At 38.8% G+C, this 26,687-nt stretch overlaps 1 protein-coding gene across 1 annotated transcript; it reads right to left on the bottom strand.

Moving 5' to 3' along the window:
* Positions 1-1,047: 1,047 nt before the first annotated feature.
* inpp5f (inositol polyphosphate-5-phosphatase F) lies at positions 1,048-26,320 on the bottom strand. The gene is made up of 20 exons (XM_062058720.1): positions 25,854-26,320; positions 19,192-19,272; positions 18,601-18,737; positions 17,151-17,276; positions 16,859-17,026; positions 15,757-15,813; positions 14,906-15,101; positions 14,595-14,774; positions 13,417-13,484; positions 8,374-8,498; positions 8,194-8,271; positions 7,953-8,073; positions 7,634-7,762; positions 5,876-5,993; positions 5,599-5,797; positions 5,383-5,454; positions 5,221-5,294; positions 4,904-5,032; positions 4,732-4,819; positions 1,048-2,826 (listed from the first exon to the last, which is right to left on the bottom strand). Exons 1-20 carry the CDS (start codon positions 25,948-25,950, stop codon positions 1,713-1,715), a joined length of 3,357 nt encoding a protein of 1,118 aa, XP_061914704.1. The 5' UTR covers positions 25,951-26,320; the 3' UTR covers positions 1,048-1,712.
* Positions 26,321-26,687: the final 367 nt, after the last annotated feature.

Below are 26,687 nucleotides of genomic sequence, written 5' to 3' on the forward strand. Positions count from 1 at the left end.
CTTATTTACACTTGTCCCAGTAATGCATTCATGATGCATTTTTTCAAACAACTTTAGCTTAAAATGTTGCATTGCGGCCATATTTTTGGCAGCTCCACTCTTCTGAATACCGGTAATAGTCATGTAGCAACCACAAAACAAATAACAGTAATTATGAACCAAATGACCAAATATCTTGGTATATTCCATCTTGATCAAGTTATTTCAGTACAACCCTCTCAACAGTGATACTGTATATTTTGTTTTTCCCCAGAAACTGAGGCAATAATGCAAGGTTAGGACAAAACATATAATACAGTTTCATTGCACAGTAGTCTTAAAATACATAAAACAGGTGTTAAACAATTTTTACATTGCCCATTACACAAGGATTTGATGAACTATCCCAAGATAAGACAGTTTGATACCCTGAACATTTTATTTTATACAGTACACCAAATGTAATGTTAGAATGGAGATTCAAACCAAAATATCGCCTGTTAAGGCAAGTATGCATTCTGTTTTAGGAGTGCTTTTAATTGTCTGTGTGTGTGTGTGTGTATATAAATATATGTGTGTATTTATATATATATATATATATATATATATATATATATATATATATATATATATATATATATACACACGTGTGTGTATATATGTATGTTACTTTTAGTCAACTATACAACAATCTACAACGCTAGCTCATATAGTTCATTACAGTTAGTATAACCAATATTTAAAGACATTTATAAAAATGAAACATTGCCAGTAGTTTTTCTTACTCAAGGCATATCTTTTCAAAATATATATCAATATATCATATATATTATGCTTTAACCTCTTTGCATACAAAAAGCCTACAGGAGGTTCTACACACTGTGGACACGCCGTGATTATTATTACTAAGGTCTTGTGAAGTCATAGGTTGTACAATATCATAAGATCACTTGACAACATTGATATTACATGTGATAACTTTGTATGCTTTTGTTGTCTTGCTAGATTCTGACCGCTATACAAAGGCTAAAAGTTCACATCTAAACATCTTTTTTGGATCCACACAAGTTATTATTTGGTCAAGTTTATTACGAGGTCTGTATCACAAATACCAATAGGTGGCCTGCACATACCGGGCAACTAAAGTATGTTAAGTAATCCAGAGCTGCTCTGCCATCATGTAGCTAATAATGCCCTGTCAAAGTCGGTCGTTTTAGCGTCAACCTTTCATGCGAGCTTTGTGGACAACAAAGGACAGTGTTGTGTTTACATGCACATCATTCAAACTTAATAGCTTTATTCATTCTTGTCAATTTGGATTTTTATTCAGTTAACCATTAAAGTAAATAATTTTGATGCACATATTTTAACTTAATTAGCTCAGTAAGACTTATGTCAGGAGTGGTTTCAAAAGTCAAAACATCCCTAGAAAATATATGGACTGATATATAAAATTGACAGTGCCTGATTTTGTAGTCTCAAACTCCAGCCTCCCCACCCCCCGCGACCCTGAAAGGGACAAGCGGTAGAAAACGGATGGATAAAAACTAAAAAAAAAAGTACATTTGTGCATGTAAACATTCACTGTCACATTAGAATGGTGTACACTTCCAGAGTCAACGCCGACATGAAGGGCAAAACTGAGGCCACATGTGTTGGCTAAGGAGTGAGGTTCAGTCCGAGCCATTGCTACTGCTAGCACAGAGCTAGTTTCTCCTGCTAAAAGAGAAGTGCTAGATCTGAATGATCCTCGTCTGACACTGTGTAAACATTGCCTTTAAATCACTCTCCTGGACCTCGCTGACTGTTTCTGGCTCTGGGCTCTTTTGAACTTTGGCCACAGCAAAGTTGATGCCCTGAGTGAGCCCCGCCTGGGTGAGGCTGGCAACCTGGACCATGGAGCTCTTGATCTTGGCAAAAGGTGACACCACCCGGCTGCCGTTGCTGTCAGCAGGCGAAGGGCCGAGGCTGCCCTCCATCTGCGACCCCAGGCTTTTCTGAGAGCCTACTGAGATGGCAGAACTGGACCTCTGAACGGTAAGGAGGTTGGAAGCAGAGGTAGTGGATTGGACGTCCAGCTCGGATGGCCTGGGGGGAAGCGGCTCCTCCTGCTTTGTGCTTGGCTGCTTGGGGTCCGCTGAGCTTGTATCCTGCACAGGCACTGGGGGCTTAATTGGATGGGCAGATGCAGACGGCTGCTCTCCAAACACCTTGACGGGTTTGGTCTGTGCATCCTGGACAAACTGTTGGCAGTAGGCATCGATGGGAGTACCAAAGTCAATCAGAATGGCTTCTTCTGCTATTGAGGCGGAACCTGGGGACTTGTCTTCACAGTCACTGACGCGGATAACAGAGGGGATATTTAGCTCCATGCTACCGATGGACTGGGAGCGACTGCCCAGTCGAGTGTTTGATGCTACGATGCCACAGCTGGGCAGCACATAGTCCACATTTTCAAAGGAGCCAATGCACGGATGCTCTGGGTCAGAATTATAGGAGTCAGAGTCATCAGAGAGATCAAAATTTGCATCAGTGATATCTTTAAAAGTGCTGGGATTGTTGCCATCAGATGTCTCTAAGCTGCTGTCCGACTTCCACAGGTTGACGTGCATGGTCGGCTTCAGGAAATTGACCTTCACATCAGGCTTAGCAAAGTTTCCGAGCTTTCCGAGGGGCCTGAAGGGGCCAATGTTTACGCTCGTCTTGGTCTGTTTGACTTTCTGGTTCAGAGAGGAGAATTTGTTGAGAAGGAAACTTTTACCTTGAGCAAGCCCAGAGCTGCCCTGCACCTGCTCACAGTTTTTGTTCTGAATTCCCATTATGTCTTCATGAGGTCTGCTCTGACGCCTACAACGCAGACAGACACATCTTTAGACAACATTATGGGTATCAACACATCACACCTGCCAACCTTGAATCAAAGTATGTATTAAAATCCCATTCTTGCAGGTTTTTTTTGTTTAATTTTATTTCTACAAAAAGCCGTATGTCACATTTTGGACACCACTGCTTTCATAGCTCGTCGTCCTGGTTGAACCAGTGACATGACGTCAATTCCAGGAGCAACCACAATTCTTCTATTATTTAGCTTGTAAGTTTCCTTCGTCCCAAGCAAACAATTGTAATTAAAGAGAGAAAGTGTTATTTATGAAGGGACAAATCTTTATGAAGGGACAAATCTTTAAATAATTACCGGTACTTAAGTGTGTCATTAATTATGATTAAATCTAAATACATAAATGTGTTTTTAAATGTGCCATTAACGTATTTAATGTAAAATTACATATACTGTAATTATTTAATTGTTTAATTAATTATTGATTTCATTATTGAATGATTTCATTAGTTCCCGGTACTACGGCTTCCTCCTACCTCCAAAAACATGCACCTGAGGATAGGTTAATTGGCAACACTAAATTGGCCCTAGTGTGTGAACGTGAGTGTGAATGTTGTCTATCTGCGTTGGCTCTGCGATGAGGTGGCGACTTATCCAGAGTGTACCCTGCCTTCCGCCCGAGTGCAGCTGGGATAGGCTCCAGCCACCCCCGCAACCTCGTGAGGGACAAGCAGTAGAAAATGGATGGATCGATGATTTGATTATTTTACGATGTAAATCATGTCCTTAAGTCATTACATAATTGTTTAATGACACATTTAAGTGATTAATTTAATATTCATCTATTAATTTAATACATTTTCTCCCATTTCCTGAATTTGACAGATAAAATAAATCCATGAAGTGCTGACACACCAGTTCATGAATTTATTTTATCTCTCAAACTCAGCCATCAAAAGTCTGTGGGCGGAGCTAACACAAATGTAGTCCAATCATTGCTTTGGTTAAAGCCTGGAACTTCGAAAGTCTTTTTGCGACGAAGGACGATATAGTTGATGATAGATAGTTTACACCTTGCAGACTATGTGGAAGCGACACATGCTGAACCAGAGTATGCAGCAGTTAAAGTAGAGAAATTTATTTATTTAAGTTTTTATTGAAGTTGTTGGGAGTTATTTTCGCACTTCCATACAGATATTGACCAGCAGTCCAGCACTTGTCAGTCGTTAGGATCCGCCCATTGACTTTAACGGCTGAGTTTGACAGATAAAATAGATTAAGCACTGGGAAGGACTAAATGGGGCAAAATAGAATAAATTACTAAATCTTTATAAATACGGTAATTGCTTAAAAGTGTAACGATTTAATTAAATGAATCATGACATAATGAAATCAATAAATAATTAAATTGTGAAATAATTAAATATGAAACAATGAAATCAATAACTCATAAAATCATACAAATAATTAAATTAGTGACACATTTAAAAACACATTTATGTATTTAATTCCAATTATAATAAATTCCTTATTATTGCATTTAATTCCATCCCCTTTGGCCCTTTGTGGATATTGGAGCTGCAACCAAGCAATGTGTCATGTCACTTTTATTGCAGATGTTGATTTGAAATCAGAAGAGATGGTGTTGGTGGAGATGGGCTGTAAGCCATCTAAACAAATTACACACACAGGAAATAATGTTCTTCAAGCTGACCAATGACAGCACTTAGTGTCCGCAATGTTGGATTTTTGGGGGGAGGTGCACGTTAGGAAGGGAAGTGCGAGCGAGTGTGTATCGGGAGTGCATCAAAGCATACAAGTATTCAAGGGTCAAAATGCATGCCGAGCACAAAAAATGCGTACAAGTTGGCAGTTCTGGCACATGTTATAATAATACTACAAAATGTGGTAATTACCTCTCCAGCTTCTTTTCAACCACCAGTAGGTCCAGCCCCCTGGCCTGCTTTGTAATTCGAAGCATCTCAGCAATGCATTGCAGTGTATCTGAAACATAATATATCAGTTTAGGCTTTCAAAATATTTGCTTCAAGCCTCTTTCATTTTTCAAAAGGTGCATGCTTATCCTACCCTTGCCGTCATCCTCAGGATTTCGTGTGGCTGCACGAAGCGTGTGAAAATATCCGCTTGTCTCTTCACTCCTGTAATGCAGACGCATACAACAGAACTTTGGCTTGCCAAACAGCGTCGGCTCTGGACCTGCAAGAGAATACTCAGACTTACGACTTCCATTTTTTTTTCATTTTCATTTCCTTGAATCTTTATCAGTGACAACATTACTAAACAGTTGCTGGGAAACTGTTAAGCACACTTTTAGGAAGTGTTGGGTGACTCAAGTTCATAGAAAACATTCACCACTTCTTCTTTGAGTGAAATTGAAGACTTACCAATTTCAATCTTGTCCAAGCCATCCAAATTGAGGCGCTGGTACTGGTTGACTTTATCGGTTTCTTCATCATAGCTGTGAATGTACACAAGAGAACAAACAGTGGATGAGTAACAGGAAGCGAGTCCACTAAATATGTTGCACATATGTAGTTTAGACTTACAAAGCAATGTAATAGGCTTTGTCGGACAGAAGCAGCAGTACATCTACATCTTTGTTCGAGGCATCAATCAGGCTGTAACAAAAAAAGAAGAACACATCTTTCTCCACCCATGAGTAACTTTTCTTTCATGACAATAGATTTAATTAATTATCATGTGACTTGTGTAAAAGTGCTTCCCTTTGCATAGAATTGAAGTCCAACATTTAAACAACCAACCTCATGTCACAGTTGATGAGAGCCCAACCACCATGAAACTTCTCATCGTCTGGCAGGAGAAGCTGCATGTATGTCTGCAACAGGAGACTGACTTGCTCTTGAGCACCTCTTTGGCTTTCCTTTTCTTTCTCTTCATGCTCCTTCTCCTTGCTGAAAATGGAGTAGAGGTCCTCTGTCACAGGCAGGCCCATCATGAGGTCTGCGGACAGAGACAAAAGAGTCTGTAAAGGGTTGTTCGAACGTGCAGACACACGAGAGAATATATGTCTTTAAATACCAATTACTGATTGTCTGTAAGCATCCCTGAAGCGGTTCAGATAGTAGCGGTTGGCTGAGTTCACACCATCCTTCATCACGCCAGCCAGTTTTCTCTCACCTGTCCTGGTAAAATCTCCCTGAAAACAAACAGTGTACCCACATTATAGAGTGAAATTTGCGTGAATTAGGCCTCAATTAATCAAACGATAAATGAAAATGAACTTGATAACTTTGATAAATGTCCATGCTATCCATGTGTGTTTGTTTTCTTAGTCTCTCAGAAATAAATTATTGCAATCAACCACAATCTTTGTCTCGGTGGGCGGAGGCGGGACCGCTAGCTTACAAACGCAGGATGTATGGACAAACGTTCACAAGTTGCTATTTGCTTGTAAGAAGCACCAAAAATTTTACTAATTTAGAGGAAAAAATAGGATTGCAAAGCCAAATGTCCCTGTGTGGAAATATTTCGGTTTCAAACCGAATGAGCGTGATGAGCACATCAACACGAACGAAAGAGCCAGCATGCTGATTTTTTATGGAAAGTGATGACATAAACAAAAAAGACAACAAAACAAACCACTAGACCCAGTTTTTCCTACAGGGAAAAATTTGCACTTATAATAAATAGTTACTGTAGCACATGTTTTTGCTAACAGGGATTGAGAGTATGTTTGTTAACTTATTTAAGATAGAAACAAAAATATTAATGAAAAATAAAGGTTATTTGGTTTGAAAGGGTTATTATTATAGTAAGTAGGGCTGGGCGATATGGCCTTTTTTTAATATCGCGATATTTTAAGGCCATATTGCGATACACGATATATATCTCGATATTTTGCCTTAGCCTTGAATTAACACTTGATGCATATAATCACAGCAGTATGATGATTCTATGTGTCTACATTAAAACATTCTTCTTCATACTGCATTAATATATGCTACTTTTAAACTTTCAAGCAGAGAAGGAAATCACAACTAAAAAAATCACTATTTTTTTCATAAGGTGTTGATCTGGAAATGCTTGCCTCGGCATTTTGATGGTGTGGGCGTGTGGCACCGAATGGAGATGTTGACATGCGGAGTAAGCACTCTTCATTTTCTAGCAGGTGACTTTTCAAATGATGCTACATATTAGCAGTAATGCTACTTTTTATAGCAACGCTTTTGCCCCACACTTGACAAATTACGGTTGTCTGTTCGACATATTCCCACTTGAAGCCAAACCACCGCCAGACGATGGACCCCCTGCTGTTTTTTGGGGGAATTAATTCTTCCTTCATTTGTTACCAGATTCGCACCTTCTTTCTCTCGTATTACCACTCGCACAGCTGCGCTAGCATCACAGCTAACGTTACCCATGCTGCTACCTCTCTGCTCCGCGAGGGCGTATACGTATGTGACGTATGACGTGACAGTATGTGACGTATGTAAGAAGGTGCGCTTGTCTGTCTGTGAGAAGGAGACACAGGAAAGAGCGAGGAGAGCCTGTAGTGTAATGCCAGCAGCTAAAAGCAACTGCGTGAGAACGTATACTCGAATATCACGATATAGTCATTTTCTATATCGCACAGAGACAAACCCGCGATATATATCGAGTATATCGATATATCGCCCAGCCCTAATTGTAAGTATATTATGATTACATGTACATGTAATTTGATCTCAAAATAATGCTGACAATAAAATTGTTTATCGGCAATAATTTGTGGGACAATATATCTTCCAGCAAAAGACACTAAGAATATAGCAATATATCACAATCTCTTAATACTACCTTAAGTGCTGCTGTTCCGGCATACTGTCTGCTGATGGTGTCGCCATTGTTGGCCCACATTATCTGATAGATCCTGTAACATTTGAGAGGCAGGGGCTGCTCTGGAGGCATCACACCCAACTTTTTCAGCTGAGAAGAGTGACAAAGGCATTTATTCAACAGGCTTGGTGTCGTTGTGAGGAAAACTGTCATTTTAAAAGCATTGCTGTTTGTCGGTTGCTATCATTAACTGAGAGGTTAATTTAAAAAAGGTGCTACAGCTTAGCAGCTGCTGAAAAATATAGTCTTCTTCTTAGTCCAAATAATTCAAAGCGCTAACCTGGTGTTCCATCACTGCCCGAGCAATAGCAGCCTGGACTACATTGGTCCTGTCCAGACAGTCCATGCAATTAACTCGAAAGATTCCCTCCTGCTTGCAGATGACTCCAGCTTGGTCCACCCTGGAAGAGAACCCCATGACACCAGTACTATAATAATTTGCTATCTTTTTTACCTTGGAAAAACTACCAAGTGATAATCTTAGTATCGTTTGTCTACAAATTACAAATAGTGACACTTACCAGGCCCACTTCATGTCCGTGATGATATCAGAGATGGCATCAGTCAGTGTTTGAACATTTTCAAATTTCATCCCTCGACTGATACAGAGCACAAGACGTATGAAAGTGTTATCAAAAACAGAATGGCAAATATATCGCAGTGAAAGTTCTACTGCCTGCCGAGCCAAGTGTTTCTCTCACCAGTGCTCGTGGAAGTCAAATGAAACATAGGTGAGGTTTGGGTTGTTGTAAAGAAGGACTTGCTTAAGATACGCATCCCCAATTAACTTCTCTCGTCCACTTTGATCAACTAAGTTGATGATGACCTGAAGATAAGAATACAGTAATTTAGTTAGATGTACAAACCCTGTTTCCATAAGAGTTGGGAAATTGTGTTAGATGTAAATATAAACAGAATACAATGATTTGCAAATCCTTTTCAACCCATCTTCAATTGAATGCACTACAAAGACAAGATATTTGATGTTCAAACTCATAAACTTTTTTTTTTTTTTGCAAATAATAATTAACTTAGAATTTCATGGCTGCAACACGTGCCAAAGTAGTTGGGAAAGGGCATGTTCACAACTGTGTTACATGGCCTTTCCTTTTAACAACACTCAGTAAACGTTTGGGAACTGAGGAGACACATTTTTAAGCTTCTCATGTGGAATTATTTCCCATTCTTGCTTGATGTACAGCTTAAGTTGTTCAACAGTCCGGGGGTCTCCGTTGTGGTATTTTAAGCTTCATAATGCGCCACACATTTTCAATGGGAGACAGGTCTGGACTACAGGCAGGCCAGTCTAGTACCCGCACTCTTTTACTATGAAGCCACGTTGATGTAACACGTGGCTTGGCATTGTCTTGCTGAAATAAGCAGGGGCGTCCATGGTAACGTTGCTTGGATGGCAACATATGATGCTCCAAAACCTGTATGTACCTTTCAGCATTAATGGCGCCTTCACAGATGTGTAAGTTACCCATGTCTTGGGCACTAATACACCCCCATACCATCACAGATGCTGGCTTTTCAACTTTGCGCCTATAACAATCCGGATGGTTCTTTTCCTCTTTGGTCCGGAGGACACGACATCCACAGTTTCCAAAAACAATTTGAAATGTGGACTCGTCAGACCACAGAACACTTTTCCACTTTGTATCAGTCCATCTTAGATGAGCTCAGGCCCAGCGAAGCCGACGGCGTTTCTGGGTGTTGTTGATAAACGGTTTTCGCCTTGCATAGGAGAGTTTTAACTTGCACTTACAGATGTAGCGACCAACTGTAATTACTGACAGTGGGTTTCTGAAGTGTTCCTGAGCCCATGTGATGATATCCTTTACACACTGATGTCGCTTGTTGATGCAGTACAGCCTGAGGGATCGAAGGTCACGGGCTTTGCTGCTTACGTGCAGTGATTTCTCCAGATTCTCTGAACCCTTTGATGATATTACGGACCGTAGATGGTGAAATCCCTAAATTCCTTGCAATAGCTGGTTGAGAAAGGTTTTTCTTAAACTGTTCAACAATTTGCTCACGCATTTGTTGACAAAGTGGTGACCCTCGCCCCATCCTTTCTTGTGAATGACTGAGCATTTCATCAAATCTACTTTTATACCCAATCATGGCACCCACCTGTTCCCAATTTGCCTGTTCACCTGTGGGATGTTCCAAATAAGTGTTTGATGAGCATTCTTCAACTTTATCAGTATTTATTGCCACCTTTCCCAACGTCTTTGTCAAGTGTTGCTGGCATCAAATTCTAAAGTTAATGATTATTTGCAAAAAAAAAATGTTTATCAGTTTGAACATCAAATATGTTGTCTTTGTAGCATATTCAACTGAATATGGGTTGAAAATTATTTGCAAATCATTGTATTCCGTTTATATTTACATCTAACACAATTTCCCAACTCATATGGAAACGGGGTTTGTAGAAAATGGATGGATGGATATATTATAGCAGTCCTGTGTAAACAAAATTATATGATGATTATAGCATCTTATAAAAGCGCAATTTTAGCAACCATTTTATTATATCTTCTCAAGGGACAATATTATAAAAAATAAACTTGGATTTACTTCAGAGTAGTTAATGTATAGCGTGTGTCACAAAATAAAAATAAGTCAACACACAGCCATTGTCGTCTAAATAGCTAGCAACAAAAATTAATATATCTCACAGTGAGCATGTATAAGTTGCACCCTAAGTGTCAATATTTTGTGTGAGAACAATTGTTATCTAGGGCACTGATGTTCTGCTATAGAATTTCACAGTACATGTTGGAATTAATGTTACCTCAAAAAACAACAGCTCTACAGTGCCAGGAGCACTCATGCAACCCAAGGGCACACTTCACAACTACCATGCTTAACTGTAGCTAAAACACAAATATTGAGGAACTCACTTGTCACCAACTTAGACAATAAAGACTGTGTTGTTTAGTCATTTTCAGTTGTATTTTGTAAAATTATCTATGCTGCTACACAAGTTACATGCTGACTACTCTAAAGTATAGGCAAGTTTAATTTACTTTAGTATTGTCCCTTAAAAAATATACTGCAGTAAAATTGATTTTTAATATGTGAAAGATTTACTATTTTGTCAGTCAATACTTAGTATCAGGATGGTATAGTTTATTTGTTCGTAACAAGTTAAATTCATGGTTACATTGACACAATTAAAGGGGAACTGCACTTTGTTTGAAATGTTGTGTATTGTTCACAATCATTATGAAAGACATGATGACGGATAGATTTTTATTTTAATGCATTCTAAATATGAAACAAATTCGATCAAAAGTTCGCTTACAATGGAGCCTATGGTTGATTTTCAATGTAACAAGTGCTGTTCGTGTTGTTCTTGCCAGGTGCAGGTCCTAAATGGCGGTCAAATTGTCCCAACTTGTCGGATTATATTCTAAGCTATTTACTTTCCAGGTGAGTTGCATGATTTATGATCTACGATAAACTTACAGGAAGCAGGGAAGCGAGGAAACAGCAGACCAATCGATGATGTAAACATAGGGATAAACGGAAGTGATTACGTCGCCGCTATAAATAGGTCATCTACACTAGTGCTTATAATAACAATATCACTCATAGTTGGTTAATATTCAAGTCACAAAATGTCAATTGAGTATTGTTGGCGCTTTTTGAATGGTTATTTATCGGATTTTATGGGCGGAATAGTGACGCTGCCATTGGCTCCGCTGTAAACAAACTTTTATTAACGTTTATTTAATATTTAGAATGCATTAAAAAATCCATATGTCATGTAGTTTTTCGTAATGATTATGAACGATAGTTCAGTTCCCCTAAGCATGTCCAAAAAGGATTAAGAAGAAGCAAGGTTATCTTTTTTTTTTTTTCCACTGATAATTAATTCACACCACTTCTTTTACAAGTTAACACTCTAATATTTTGCTTGCTGTCATTTAAATTCTGTACACGAAGACTCCTTTTGTGAAAATAAAGAAAGGTGTTTTAAAATATAAAATAGGAGTTATAAAAATTACACTATATAGCCTGTGCATTGTTAAGGAAAAGGAATAAATACAAATGTCAAATATAAGGATACAAATAAGATAGGATCACATTGTTAATAATAATTTAGAATAAGAGGTGACAGTAAATGAGGATCAGTAAAGCAAGGACATTTAAAATAAAAATCTAAACATTCCAGTATAGTAAAACATTTTGAATGAATTATTTCATTTGAAAGTAATTATCCATCCATCCATCCATTTTCTACCGCTTGTCCCTTTTGGGTATCATTATTAAGTAATACCATGTTGGTCACGGTCAATAAATGAAATGTATTGCATAATATTGTTGAACTTGGCTAATACAGGGTGATTCAAAAAGAATACGCCAAAATTATCAATCGATATTTCAAAAATGAAAAACAATAGAAAACCTAGCTTGAACACATGTGTTGTACATAACTCTGGAGTATTTATTTCATGCTTTAACAAGTGCTCAATATAGCCACCACCAAATTATGTTCTAAAAGCACACTGCACCATGACAAGGGCATTTGTTTTCGCAAACTTAAGCACACAAAACGCCTTCTGTTGAGGAGTCAATATTTTGAGGGTAAATAAACACGTGGTCTTCCTACAATTGAACAGCGTCAAAAGATTTACATGCCCACAATGGTGAAATTGTAACACAATAAAACTTGGATAACTCCTGTATTAAATTACCATTGATTCAATCTATTACAATGCTTTAGAACTGAATAAATGTGTGATTATTTTGGCATATTATTTTTTAATCACCCTGTATACAGTTTTTACTGACTTTAAGGTGAATCAAGTCTTTGTGAGATATGTCTTTTACTTCCTAACGTCTGTAACATCTGTGTTGCGTTTCGTCAGATGCTCATTCATGTAGACGTTCGTTCTTTACAGCTTGCTTAGTACTGTGCATTCATTGCTTAGCTTGCTTTGTAAATATACAGTACATCACAGTAGAACCATCTTTCTTTCAGCCTCTCAACTGGTCTTTGGTTTGTGTTCCAACTTTTTGTGGTTACAAACGTACTCTCATGAATTATCAAAGCTGCACTAGAACTAATGTGTAGGCAAATACATTGTCGTGAGTTGTACACCGAGGAAGGACATTACTTTTGTTCTTCTTAGCTAACTTTAAGCTCCATTCGATCTCCCAAGCGTGAAGCAGACTCTTCTCTTGGCAGTGCGTAAAAGAAAATAAACGTTGGCATGCCTTGTCCAAGCAACTCAAATGCTGTGACTATCATCAAGATGGTATGTTTAAACATGGATGAAATGGACAGTGATACCTGAGCAGCCTAGTGGCCTATTTAGAGAGTCTCTTTCTTCCCAATAGGCCTGCCTTTCCCTCCTTTATCAAGCCTCTTCCAGTGTATAAGATGAGCCCAGGTATAAAAGTAAGGAGTTTTTTTTTAAATTGTTTCATTCAATTCTTGTATTTAACATTTAAATACCGTATTGTATATGTGTTATTATGTGCTCTGTGGCATGTGTGACCTAGGCAATAACGTCTGACAGAATATGAAACTCAACCTACATCTAAGTCATAGGAAAGGAACTTTTTGTAACCGGGGAAGCACCTGTACTCATGTTAAAGCATGAACAAAATACATCTGTCTAAATGAATTTTAATTTCACTGTAATTATGGATGGACGGCTGTAGTAAGTGGTGTAAACTTGACAATGTACAGCCATGTATATGACTGACACACATACCAAACCTACCTGTTTCTTGTAAAGTTTAAGCTGCTCGTCGAAGTGACAGGCAAAGTACACCATGGTCTCCTTTTCTTCTAAAACATCAAACAGCATTAAATTACTGTGGTTGGCCAAGTTACAGTTGTATTGTCTCATGATGATTACTTATTTGTTTCAGACATTTTAAACAAGTTAACGTAAGGTAATATCGCATTTACACTTGCACAATTTAGCAATTCTAAAAAAAGGAGTAGGAAGAAGCACAGCTTATTAAATCCTACACCTTCATATATCAGCAATTAATGGTAATCTTTTTTTTTAACAAAGTTGACACTTCAAATAATTAATGTGTTAACAATTTCTCATTAAAACGTTTTCTCGCTTCCTGTGATTAAAGGTACTGTTTGCAACTTCCTCATAGTTGCATGTTTTTAAATCAAAAATTCAACAAGAACACCACTGGCTAACGTATGCTAACATTGGTGGTTTAACAGAACACGTTTGTTTTTAAAACTGTCTGTATTTTTCACAATTACTAAGTTTATGTAATAAGAATTTTTGCCGGCCCGAAAAAAAATAATTGGTGTTTACGGAGGTCACTCAACCGGTCCCGCGGAGGGAGCGCATGCACACATACAAAAGCAGTCTAAGAGAAGCAACAAACAATTTGCAGTCATATTGTTGTTATGATAGAATATACATTTAATGACAGCTCACGCTAATTGGCCAAATTGCTATTATTAGCTAACAACACCTGAAGCTAATGCGTTACGTTGTTACATCCAGCAAGCCGTAAGAGGGTGGGATATAACGCTTAAAGTACATTGGAAAGTTAGCGGCCTATAGGCATCTGTGTAAATGTTGCAAACAGCCCCTTTAATTGTCTCCATTTTCAAATAGGGAGGAAAAAAATTAAAATTGACATTGCAGTAGTATAGTTTATATAGTATATTTTAGTATGTAACTTCATAATACTTTAATAGAAAAAGTAAAGTCATACATAACTTTCAAAATGAAATTTGATTGTAACAACACCAAGTAATATATTTGGTTGATATAATGAGTACGGTAAGGTAAATTTCAAATTACCCATTAGAACTCCTGCTATTAAATTAAGTAGTGTACCTTTGAAAAGCAACAAAGAATTGTAATGCTGCCATCGTTCCATCAACTAGTTGAATGCAAGAAGAAGAGGTTCAACTGACCTTTCTCCAAGCGCGGCCGGGGATTGTAGCGGTACCCTGCCTGGCTCCAGAAGACAGGCACTGAGCCACGAGTCTGCACATAGGATAGAGTGTGGCTGTGTACATGGATCAACTGCTCTGTCTCCACATAATTAGCCACATGGCCATCTGTATCCACTCCTCTGCGTTTGTATCGCATCCCTTTGGGAAAGAAGAACGCATGAATACTATTTAAAGATTATGCACATCACACATAATGTTTCACATATAATAAAAGAAACAACTTGGTCATCATCATCTTAAACCTAAGTAACACAAGCCTCACATCGTACCTGCTCGATGGCGGCTACGTCTGGAGATGAGCGCAACAGTGAAGCGGGGATGAATGTCATCAACACAAGTTACCTCCTGTGGTGGGGTTTCGGGGCTGCTCCGCTCATCATCAGAGGTATCGTAATTCACTACAAGTTCCTCCACTTGGACAAAGCCTTGGATGATTGGTATCACCCAAAAGTCTATTTCTGGGATCTGGGGCAAACAAAATATAACACTTTTAGAATCATCAAGTTGACTACAAGTAGGATTAAAACAACAGGTCACTAGAATATAGACCAGGGTTGACTAGGGGGCTACATTGGGTTAAAGCTTGCTGTCCTGCCTCCGCCCACCGAGACTAAGACTGTAGATGGATGACAAGAGGGTTCACTCCGTTCATTTAATTCTGCTATTGAAAAAATGTGTTCAGGTGCTGAGAGTGATGCACAGAGTGAACCCTCTTGCACCCTAAAGAACAAACACACATGGACATGGCAATTTATCGATCCTGGCAAAGTTATTGAGTTCATTTAATCATCTAATAATTTTCATCAATCGATTATCTGATTCGACCCAGGTTTACTCAAAAGTGCTATGGGAAGTAACACATTGTTTTCCTTGTCTTGTAATCTTTGCCACTTGATGATGCAATAACAGTAGCTTCAAGTTAGCATCAAATTGTACTTACTTTATATTACTTGAATCCGACATAATGTCACAATTGAAAACAATTTACATTTTTAGGCATTTATTTTTATTAAAACAATGGACAAGGACTATAGATAACATACAGCTAGCATTTCTGATTGACTGCAACTATGATAGTCTTTAAAAAATGGGAAAAACACAAGTTTTTTTTTTTTATTACCTGTAGGTCTATGAGATCTTGAATCATGTGTTTGTTCCAGAAGAAACGGTCGTCCACCTTTCACACAGAATGAAATAACAGTCACTATTCAGTAAGGGGTCTAACGGTACGTGTATTTGTATTGAACCGTTTCGGTAAGGGGGTTCCGGTTCGGTTCGGAGGTGTACCGAACGAGTTTCCACACGGACATATTAAGTAGCGTAACGCACATTGTGTAAACAATGCACACCGAAGCACAACACACGGCATGCTAGCAGCTAACGGGCTACGATAGACTGACCATACGTCCTCTTTTCACCGGACATGTCCTCTTTTGCGGAGCTGTCAGGGCGGAGTTTCTTAAATGCCTCAAATGTCCGGCATTTTGAATTAGGGTTGCGTGTATTTTCAATGGGTTAAGAAGGGGTTAAAAACTAAACAAATTGTGCGCGCAGCAGCATTCGTGAGGGAGGGGCAGAGACAGAGAGAGCGAGAGAGTTATGATAAACGCGCATGTGTCGCCAGGCTCTGCTTTTTATCCATAGATTTATCAGATTAAATTTTTTATTATCTATAGCAGGGGTGTCAAAAGTGTGCCCCGGAGGCCATTTGCGGCCCACAGCTAATGTTTTAAAGGCCCACGGCACATTCTAAAAATACTATTAAAATAAACAAAAACATAACAAAAGTGAAATATAAAAGCTTAAAGGTTAAATGTAATTTAGAAAAAGTTGCAATGTTGACTAATAAAACAAAGCTGGTTTTTTTTCTTTCAAACTGTCATTGCTCAAAACATAATATTGAATCAAAATCAATGTTATTATGAAATATTGACCTATCCAAGGTTCCGATTACTTCACATCAAATATTCCACTAAGAAAAATATTTTTGGTGGAAGATTTTGCAAATTTGGTAAATAAATAACCCAAAAATGTATATTTTGTTGTTTTCTTACTGTACCGAAAATGAACCGAACCGTGACCTCTAAACCGAGGTAAGTACCGAACCGAAATTTTTGTGTACCGTTACACCCCTACTATTCAGTGTATTCACGAAGATGTAACAAGTATGTGGCTCGTATACAAACATGCACAAGATATATGGTACTTGTCTTCCTCCAAACCTGTTTCCAGAGGGGCAAATTTGATCCATGCAAGTCTCCTTGGCGCTGCACACTGTTTGTCAGGTCATAGGTAGGACTATAGTAGAAGGAGTCCGAGTCCACAAATATTTTGTACAGTTCGTCAAGCAGCCTCCTCTCTAGACGTTCCTTCTCTTTGTTTTCCTTTACCTGAAAGGCAGGGGAATACTGAATTGGGAAAGTGGGTAGGAAAAATTGTACTTACATTACAGATTACAAAATGAAAAATGGTCAAAAGCATTAAGTGGGTGAAACCATTTCCAGATTTACAAACCTTTTTCTTGATGGGAACAGCCACATTAGATTTGATCTGGCTTAATGTTTTCATCAACTTCGATTCATCAGGAGACTGAACCAGTTTCTCTGATTTGTCAATTCCAAAGTGATGCTTTTTGCAAAACTGAAAAAACATTAGATGCTGTCAAATACTCTCACAAAATGAACCAGACCTAACTAATGGTAATGAGAGTAAAACTAAACAATGCTAGTTAAAGAAAGACATGATGATGGATGTTTTGTTTTTTTGCATTCGCGGCGCATCAATTTTAACTTTATTCACTGCTGACTTTACGAGAGCAAATAATAATAAAACATAACTTACTGTGCAAGGTCTGCTGTCATTAGGATGCCAAATTCTAGCATTTTCATATTTTCTCATTTAGATGAAGAATGTCTCATAATCCGAACGAAACAACAGGGTGGGAAACGTGGGGGACGAAGCGTCTTTTCGTATCGTCCTCGCCAGTTTTGGGTCTTAAATGGCTGTCAAAGTGTACCAACTTGTCGGAATACCTACTCAGATTTCTTCTGTGTAGGTAAGATGCATGATTTATTATCTCGAATAAACTTTCAGGGAGGAAGGAAGCGAGGAATCAGCAGACCACTCAATGATGTAAACATAGGGACAGAAGCTTGTGATCACTGTGCCGCTATAAATCGTTTGTCTGCATTTGCGCTTATAATAACCATATCACTAATACTTGGTTAATATTCAAGTCAGGAAATGTAAATTGAGTATTGTTGGCGTTTTTTGAATGTTTATTTATTGGATTTTATGGGTGAAATAGTGGAGCTCCCATTGGCGACTTATATTTACTTTTACTCCGCCTTCCGCCCGAATGTAGCTGAGATAGGCTCCAGCACCCCCCGCGACCCCGAAGGGGACAAGCGGTAAAAAATGGATGGATGGAATATTTAGAATGCTTTTTTTTTTTAATACATCTGTCATGTCTTTCATAATGATTGTGAAGGATAGGCAACATTTTTTTTTAAAGTGCAGTTCCCTTTAAGTAACGGCCCAAAGTCTACAGGGACAACTACACAGTGTAACACGATTTCAGCAAACACAGGGAATTATTTTTTTGCAGTACAATGTCCATCAAGGTGAAGTCTAACAATCTACTCTATTAGGGAGCAATTTATCACTGCCAGTATTACTCACTTGGAAATATTCGGTCTCACCATCCAGGAATCTGCCCTGAAAGACTAATATCTTAGTATATCTTCAGCTTCCTCTGAGTGCATTTACAATCTCTAGCTTAATTTTCATTTTCACCTAAATTGGAGTGGGATATTTAACAAAACAAACATTCAGATTCTAGTTACTGATAGCTTGCCAACGATGAATCATACACCGACGCATTCATGGTATTCTTAGCAACACTCAATAAGGTCAAGTATCATACACTTTGCCACCTGTATTATAACAGAATTACGATGCGCACCTCCAGCTCCAGCTCCTGAGGCTCTTCATCAGACAGGGGAATGACAGCTATCTTGATGATCTTGTAGACTTTGTGGTTGCCTGGCAAATGGCCAACAAGTGCTTTCTGTCGGATTAATACAAGACCAAGAGGAAGATCTGGCAAGAGAAGCAGAAGAAGGGGGGAGTTCCATCATAGGAGCAAATTCCTCACATTCTGAAAGGTGTGAAAAAACAGCCTCACAGCAGCTATTAATTTAATTTTAATACAGCAGTACAAGACCTATGGTAAATAAATATTGAATAAATCAGTATTTGTGCATGTTAAACCATCAAGTTTATAAGAATAAGACAATTGCTCTTGTGTAGAGTAAAAATAGCTCAGGCAAAAAAATCAACTGAATCAACACTGACAGATCACTCCTCTTCATCAGTACATGCATTTCAAAGTACATTTACACACAGTTTCACACATTTCCTCCAGAACACGAAGCAAGTCTCAGTAATTGAAGAATTTGTGATATCAAGCGGCCAGACTCAAGCAGACAGGAAGAAATTATTTTTTTAAACGTTGATGAGGAATTGTCAAACAAGTTCTCTTTCAACTTCTTACCTGTGTGAAGCTGTATTTTTCCAATGATACCTTCCACTAGACCCAAACATACTGGATTCCAGGCAAGCAGCAGGTCTGTTGCTAAAAGCAAAGTAAGATAAAAACGGACACGTTAAAACAGTGGCAGGGATTGACACTGCAGTGGGGTCATTTTCTCGAGCAGCTGTAAATTGCATTTGGGATGAGCCTCACTGATAGGTAATCAAGAAGGGCGAAAGAGTGCAAGCTTTTACGAAAGACGACGAGAAAAGTGTCGCGCACTTCAGTCCAAAGAAGCAAAGTGGAAGAATGCACTAGTGTGCAGTGATCACATCGTTAAAGGTTTGTTTGATATACTTTTGAGATTTATTATTTCCCATTTAAGAATTATCTTGATAGTATTTGTATTTCTTTAAAACACGTTTTTGCGACAAGTGTTTCCTTAAGCACTAACGCAGCAGGTCTAAATAAAATAAAGCAAATGTAAGAGAACCTAAAAGAGTTAAGCTTTCACCAAAGGCAGCAATCGTAAAATAAGCTTTCAGTACATACACAATGTTGACATCTATAGTTATATTTTGATAAAGTCAGGGAAAAACACGCTACTCGTAAATGGCATGTGCAAAAACATCAAAGCAACAAATACGGCTAGATGTGAAGTTAAATCATAAAATGCAACCTTACCCGAGCAAAAACAATGCATATTTATTCGTGATCTGATACCAATTCCCCTGACCCAGTCACACACAAAGAAGTTGTAGACGTCCGTGCTTTTCCAAGTTTTCATCTGTTTTTTTGTGTAGAAAGACGTCTGGAGCACACATTGTTATACATATCTGGGAATGCGACTGACAGATAATCCTTGGTATCACTCGATAATTTTTTGGGGGATAAAGTATAGGGATCTATTCCATTGCATAGTTAAATTTGTTGCTCGTATTTGCTTTTTGCAGGAAGATCTAGGCCCCTTGCGTACTTGATTGTTTGCGTGCTGTTTTCTGCACAACAGCCATCTTGGCTTGGTTGACCACCACTGGTTTTCACGTGACGAAATACAAGCAAATTTAGCAAGTATTCAGACCTATCCTGATACTCTATAAAAGTAACGACTAACGACAAATGTAGTGTTTTTTTCTGGAGTTAACACAGACATTTAGATACTGGCATCAAAGCATGTATCACTCTTCTCAACAAGCAAAGGGTAGGGCTGACCCATCATGATTTAACAGGCACTCATAGGGATGAAGTTCGAAACCTGTTCTCCCGGTTGTTCGATAAGAAAAGAACCGATTCCATGGACTCAAATCCCTTTTTGAGAACCGGTTCCCGTTATCGAGGCCACTATAGTAAAGAAAAAGAGTTGGTTCTTTATTCGAATCCCTGGGAACGAATCCCGTCCCACAGGAAATGCCCTGTGGGACATCACAGGAAATGACGTAGCTCAGTCTAATGACTGAGCTACGTCATTTCCTGTGATGTCACACAAGCAGCAAAAATAATGGGCCGGAAAAAACGCATGGCTTCATTTTACAAAAAAATCAGACGAGGAAACGGCAATATGCAATTATTGCCAGACTTCGCTCTCATGTAAGGGGGGAAGTACAACAAGCATGTTGAAACATGTTCAGGCCGCACATAACCTGAACGTTCGAGAACCGTGTCGTGTCTTCGACACGTGGAGAAGCAGCGACAGAGATGACGAGGCACACCCCTCTTCCTCTGCTTCCACCTGCAGCTCCAGCTCCAGTGATAGTGGTCAACCTGCAGCCCCAGCTCCAGTGATAGTGGCGGTGAGTAACTAAAGTTAATTGTTGCCGGTTAATTTCCATATTTGCTCACTTGTAGCCTTTAGGCTAAAATAAGGTTACCTCTTATGTCAACCAGGACTGCAGTAATGTTAGCTAGACTAACGTTACCTAAGCATAGTCAGTGGCTAACGGTAACGTTAACGTTAGCCTTTTTGTACTGTATGTGTCTGATAACGTTAACGGTATCTTGTAGCCTACACCACTCCAGAGTTTGCAGGTCTGTCTAATAAACTAGTGCTTTCTTTCTTTCTTTAGTTTATTTCGTGCATGAACACACTTACAGCGTAACACATCACAGCTTCATATCATTTCACTTTACATCATGTCCGAAAAGGAGTAGGAAGTAAAGCTTATTTAATCCTACCCCTTTCCCACTTCAGAGCGTTTACAAATATATACATCATTTACTGACCTTTTTATAATAAAATAACATCTGTGAATTAGTATATACAACAGTTTTGTAATATGTAATTAATTAATTCAGTCATTATTAATATACTGACATGAAGAATATCTTATTTTCAATAAGGTTGAAAGTATTTCTCATAATTCTTCTTTGTACTTTGTAAGCACTATTAATTTGAACAACCTCTTAAAGTGGATCATATCAGTACAATGTTTAACTTCATTACTTAATCCATTCCATCATTTAATTCCACACACTAATGCTAAAGACTTAATAATAGACACCCTAGTCTTCACATTCAGCTAATTTCCCCCCTAATTCTATGCTGTGTCTGTTCCTCATTTTCCCTCCAGGACAAGGACGTGCAGTCATTCCTGGAGGAGGCCACACTGATGGACCCCAGAAGGTTTAGATACAGACTGGAGGAGGATGTCGTCAAACCTATCTGTGTGTCCAAGCTAGTTCCACGCCAAGTGAACGTGTTTTTTCCACCGTTGGCGACATGATTAGCGAAGAGCGTGTCAGACTTGATCCTGAAAAAGCAGACATGCTAATTTTTTGGAAGAAGAATTGTTGATTGATGACTGTGGCATTCTCAGTGTCATAGTGTGTGTAGTTAGTATGTTCCAATAGCAGCAGAAGTGCACTTTTTGGAGAGCTGTATTATTTTCAGTTTTGTGCCCAAGGGACTGATTTTATTCAACACTATATTATTATTTGTACACCTATAGTGATCACAGAGACAGATTGTTTTTGTGTTACTGTATATATTTGTTTTTCTGAAAAATCCCACTTAATATACTTTGGGTAACAACAGTCAATATTTATTTTTTTATTTTTTAGGGGGGTAACAACAGTCAATATTTATTGATTTATTTATTTTATTTTTTTCTTATAAAATAAAAGTGATCTTTTGTTCAACCAAATATTGTGTGTTTTTTTCCATAAAAAACAACCTACCTGGATTCGATAAGAAAATCGATAAGGAATCGGTTCGATAAGAGGATTCGATAATGGGCTCGAACTCGATAATTTCTTATCAAACATCATCCCTTCTCACAAGTGGTTACACTCAAAGAAGCGACAGAGGAAAGAACATTTCCATTTATAAACATATTTATTTTGTTTTTCTTGAGCCAATAGGGATGGGCGATATGGTCTAAAATCTGTATATATAATATATTGCAGCTTCATGTGATAAAGATACATATCACAATATATTATTTGGCATATGATATTAGAAACATTTCAAAATGTCGTCTAATTTGGCTGCTGATGTATGCTGTAATATAGCGTCATTTCTAATTGTATTATTTTCTCAAAACTATTAACTAACTTGCTAATTTACTGTTAATAGCAGTTTTATTTCTGTCCTAACATAGTTATATCTACACTTCTGTTAAAATGTAATTAACACCTATGTTTGAATACTTTACATTAGTTTTGTCTGATACTACAAATTTAGGCATCGATCCAATACCAAGTTGTTACAGCAGGGGCAATATTGATCATACCAATGTCCATACAGTACTTAAGATTTTCAAGATCATTGAATGATTACATTTTTGACCACAATTACAATCAGGCAAAAACACAGAATAGCGCTGTACTCAATTAAATATTCAAATTATTTCCCTGTAATGTTTTATTACATACAATAATTAAAGCAAAATAAAGTCAGTAGTGCAAAAATAAGTAAACATAAGCAAAAACTACTATTGGCGCTGATTTAAACCCTTTGGTTTTTGCACCGAAAGTCCTTATGAGTCATACGGACTTATTTCCTGAGTTTGTAAATAAAAACACAAATGACCAAAAATAGATTATGTGATAATAAAAAAATATATATCACACTAACAACCATATACTGATACTATAATTGGTATTTAAGTGTTTGAATTGATCCGCCCACCCTTGTTTACATTCAAGAGCTTTAGCTCAGCGGTTTGCTAGGCTTTTTTGTATATTTCTAAAGTGTGTAGTTTAGCATGTTTAGCTTTTCTGTGTCCTCGTAGCTGCACTATGGAGGGACATTAGCCGCTAGTGAGGACGCAATATTTTGTTGAGCACACCTTTGTTTGCTTGTTGCTGTCAAATGTGCGGGACACAGCTGGAACATGTCATCATCATGCATTATCACGATACAGCAATAGTAAAAGCCCTATCGTATGGCAAAATGTATCTCATTTATAGCTTATATTGCGCTACTTTAATTGACAATTATGCAAATTAGATTGTCATACAACACCCAACCCACTGCAGTCCTTTGAGAAACACTGATACTACACCACTATTGTAAAGAAATAAAGTACTGTACCTGTACCACTAGCAATCACATTTTAACTAGTTTCTATCAAAACTTGAGTACTGAGTAATGCTTACTTAAAAATATGTAATGTCGCAGATGGGGTGAATTGATCTAACGTGTGGTCTTAATGCACATTAGATTCAAACCAAAAGAAAAAATATGATTCTGCGAAAACACAGCTTTTCTGTTTGCTAACTTTTTGAGCCCCAGGGCAAGCATGACATCAGTTTAGGTCATGCATGGTAAGTGTTACTCAAAGCACAAGTGGATTGCTGCCAATATATTTTTTCTGTTATTTAAACAAGAGTGAATTTCAGGAAAAATATGAAGGGTGTGGGTAAGGGTGGACAATGCTGGCTCTGAGACCTCATAACATGACTCATACATTTCAACTGGAAACCCAAGCAAATAGAGGGAACATATAGGGGGGAATGCTATTTATTATATTTAATACAACAGTACAACTATACTTGTCTTCAGGAAATACTCTATTGTGTATTCAAGAGTAGAAGGAGTGGCAGTTGAGAGAGGAGCGGAAACCTGTGTTCCCAATGAAATATGAAACAGTGGTGCAACTGTAAACCTGGCTCCACGCTTGTACGACTTCAGGTATCAACAGCCTCACCGGTCTGTATAGTCTCAATACATTTAGTAGCTACATCATCTTCACTTACAAAGTGTGATCCCATATAAAGCTGGACTCCTGCAACAGATTCTTTGTCAAAGCTCATGTATCTAACTACTATAGCAGGGATCATTTTAATCCTCCCCAATCAAAACCTATTTCAATGTGTTTAGTATTTTAACTTGGTGTTCCCTGTAATCATCTTTACATAGTCTGGTTCGTTGTCATGGATTCAATGCATGATTAAAAGCAAACCATGTTACCGGCACTTAATTATAGTCCAATAATAATTGCTTAAGTAAAAAACAGGAATGTCTGGTCTGATCTCTAAGTAACTGTAATAGGCCAATTAAAACGTTGAAGGCTGTTTGTTGTGTTAAAAATAGCCTGTTCATTCCCAGGTATATCCATCCATCCATCCATCCATTTTCTACCGCTTGTCCCTTTCAGGGTCGCGGGGGTCGCTGGAGCCTATCTCAGCTGCATTCGGGCGAAAGGCGGGGTACACACTGGACAAGTCGCCACCTCATCGCAGGGCCAACACAGACAGACAACATTCACACTCACATTCACACACTAGGGCCAATTTAGTGTTGCCAATCAACCTATCCCCAGGTGCATGTTTTTGGAGGTGGGAGGAAGCCGGAGTACCCGGAGGGAACCCACGCAGTCACGGGGAGAACATGCAAACTCCACACAGAAAGATCCAAAGCCCGGGATTGAACTCAGGACCTTCGTATTGTGAGACAGACACACTAACCCCTCTTCCACCGTGCTGCAAGGTATAACTAAACATATTTATTATACCAGTAGAAGTCCCATCTTAAAACTCATTTGTATACTCTAGCCTTTAAATAGACGCCTCTTTTAGACTAGTTGATCTGCCGTATTTTTTCTGCTCTGCCCCCCTCTACTTCGTGCTAGCTGTTCAAAGTCCGGACCCGGGGTGGACCACTCATCTGTGAATCAGTTGGGGACGTCTCTGCGCTGCTGACTTGTCTCCACTCAAGATTATCTCCTGCTGGCTCCACTATGGACTGGACTCTCACATTATTAACTAGATCCACTCAACGTCCATTGCACCGGTTGCCCAGGGGGGGCGGGTGGGGGGGGGGGGGGGGGGTCCTCACATCTGCGGTCCCCTCCAAGGTTTCTCATTGTAGCCCATTGGGTTGAGTTTTTCCTTGCCCTGATGTGGGATATGAGCTGAGGATGTCGTTGAGGCTTGTGCAGCACTTTGAGACACTCATTTAGGGCTATATAAATAAACTTTGATTGATAGATACCAAGCAACTCATTAGTAAAGTTGGACCGGTGAAGAGTTGAAGGGAAGAACAGTACCCTTTAAAAGGGTAAATAATGACTATAAGGGTGAGGTTATTTGTGCTCCATCCCCAGAGCATTTTACACGTACAGTATAGTGTAGTGTCGTTGGATATAATCAAGATGATGTGAGCGATTTCCTTTAAAACTAGGAAACACAACAATTAATGAGTGTGATCGAGTGAAAAGAGCGACAGTAGGAATGTTACGTACCAGGTCTGATTGACATGGTGCCGTCTTTTCGGCTACACCAAAGAGCAGAGTCCCCGTTCTGAAGAATATAATCGTCTTTGGCTTGGAACAGCTCCATTGTTGTCCCTCGCCCTTCCACAAAATAAGCCACGAAATAGAGGAACAGCCGTGAGAACTGTCAACGTGGGGTGGACAGTAGTTAGCCGGGCTAACTACTGCTAGCTCGCTCCGGCCGGTGAGCTACTGTGCCGCTACTAGCTACTTAGCCAGCTAGCAGCTGGATCCGCCTCGGCTGTGTTTGCTCCATTTGTACGCATATTGTCGGTTCAACTCCCCCACCACTAGACACGCATTCCTCCCCATAGCCAGGTTGGACGGAAATAAGGCATAAACAAACAGGGACGTGTGTCGGTAAATTGCTGCCGGAGCCATCAAGGAGGCACCAGTTTCCTGCCCCAAACAATAACACGTGACCTCCAGCGTCATCACCGGAATACAGGTAGTGTGCACGCGAGGCTGCTCGGGTTCGGAATAGGAACTTTCGTTGCTAAATGGCTAAGATACGTTAGAATTGTCTGTTTTAATAATGTGCAGTGTGTTTTACTCGTTTCTCATAGAGAAGTGGTTCTCAAACTTCTTTCACCAAGTACCACCTCAGAAAAAAACTTGGCTCTTCAAGTACCACCATAATGGCCATCAGTAAAATACAGTCGCACAGTAGGCCTAAGTATTCATTAAAAAAAAAGGCAAATGTTTTATATAACTAGAGATGTCCGAAAATATCGGCAGTCCGATAACTGCTTTAAAATGTAATATCGGACATTATCGGTATCGGTTTCAAATTTATCGGTATCG

Source organism: Entelurus aequoreus, linkage group LG09 (assembly GCF_033978785.1).
Source record: "Entelurus aequoreus isolate RoL-2023_Sb linkage group LG09, RoL_Eaeq_v1.1, whole genome shotgun sequence".
NCBI classification, from domain to species: Eukaryota; Metazoa; Chordata; class Actinopteri; order Syngnathiformes; family Syngnathidae; genus Entelurus; species Entelurus aequoreus.

What these genes read in the sequence shown, in the direction of transcription:
- inpp5f (XM_062058720.1), bottom strand. Translation starts at nt 25,950, where the DNA reads ATGGAGCTGTTCCAAGCCAAAGACGATTATATTCTTCAGAACGGGGAC. An exon ending in TTACAGACAATCAGTAATTG is followed by an intron (nt 5,798 to 5,875) that starts GTATTTAAAGAC and finishes CTCTGTCCGCAG; the next exon opens with ACCTCATGATGGGCCTGCCT. An exon ending in TCCTGAGGATGACGGCAAGG is followed by an intron (nt 4,820 to 4,903) that starts GTAGGATAAGCA and finishes ATTATGTTTCAG; the next exon opens with ATACACTGCAATGCATTGCT.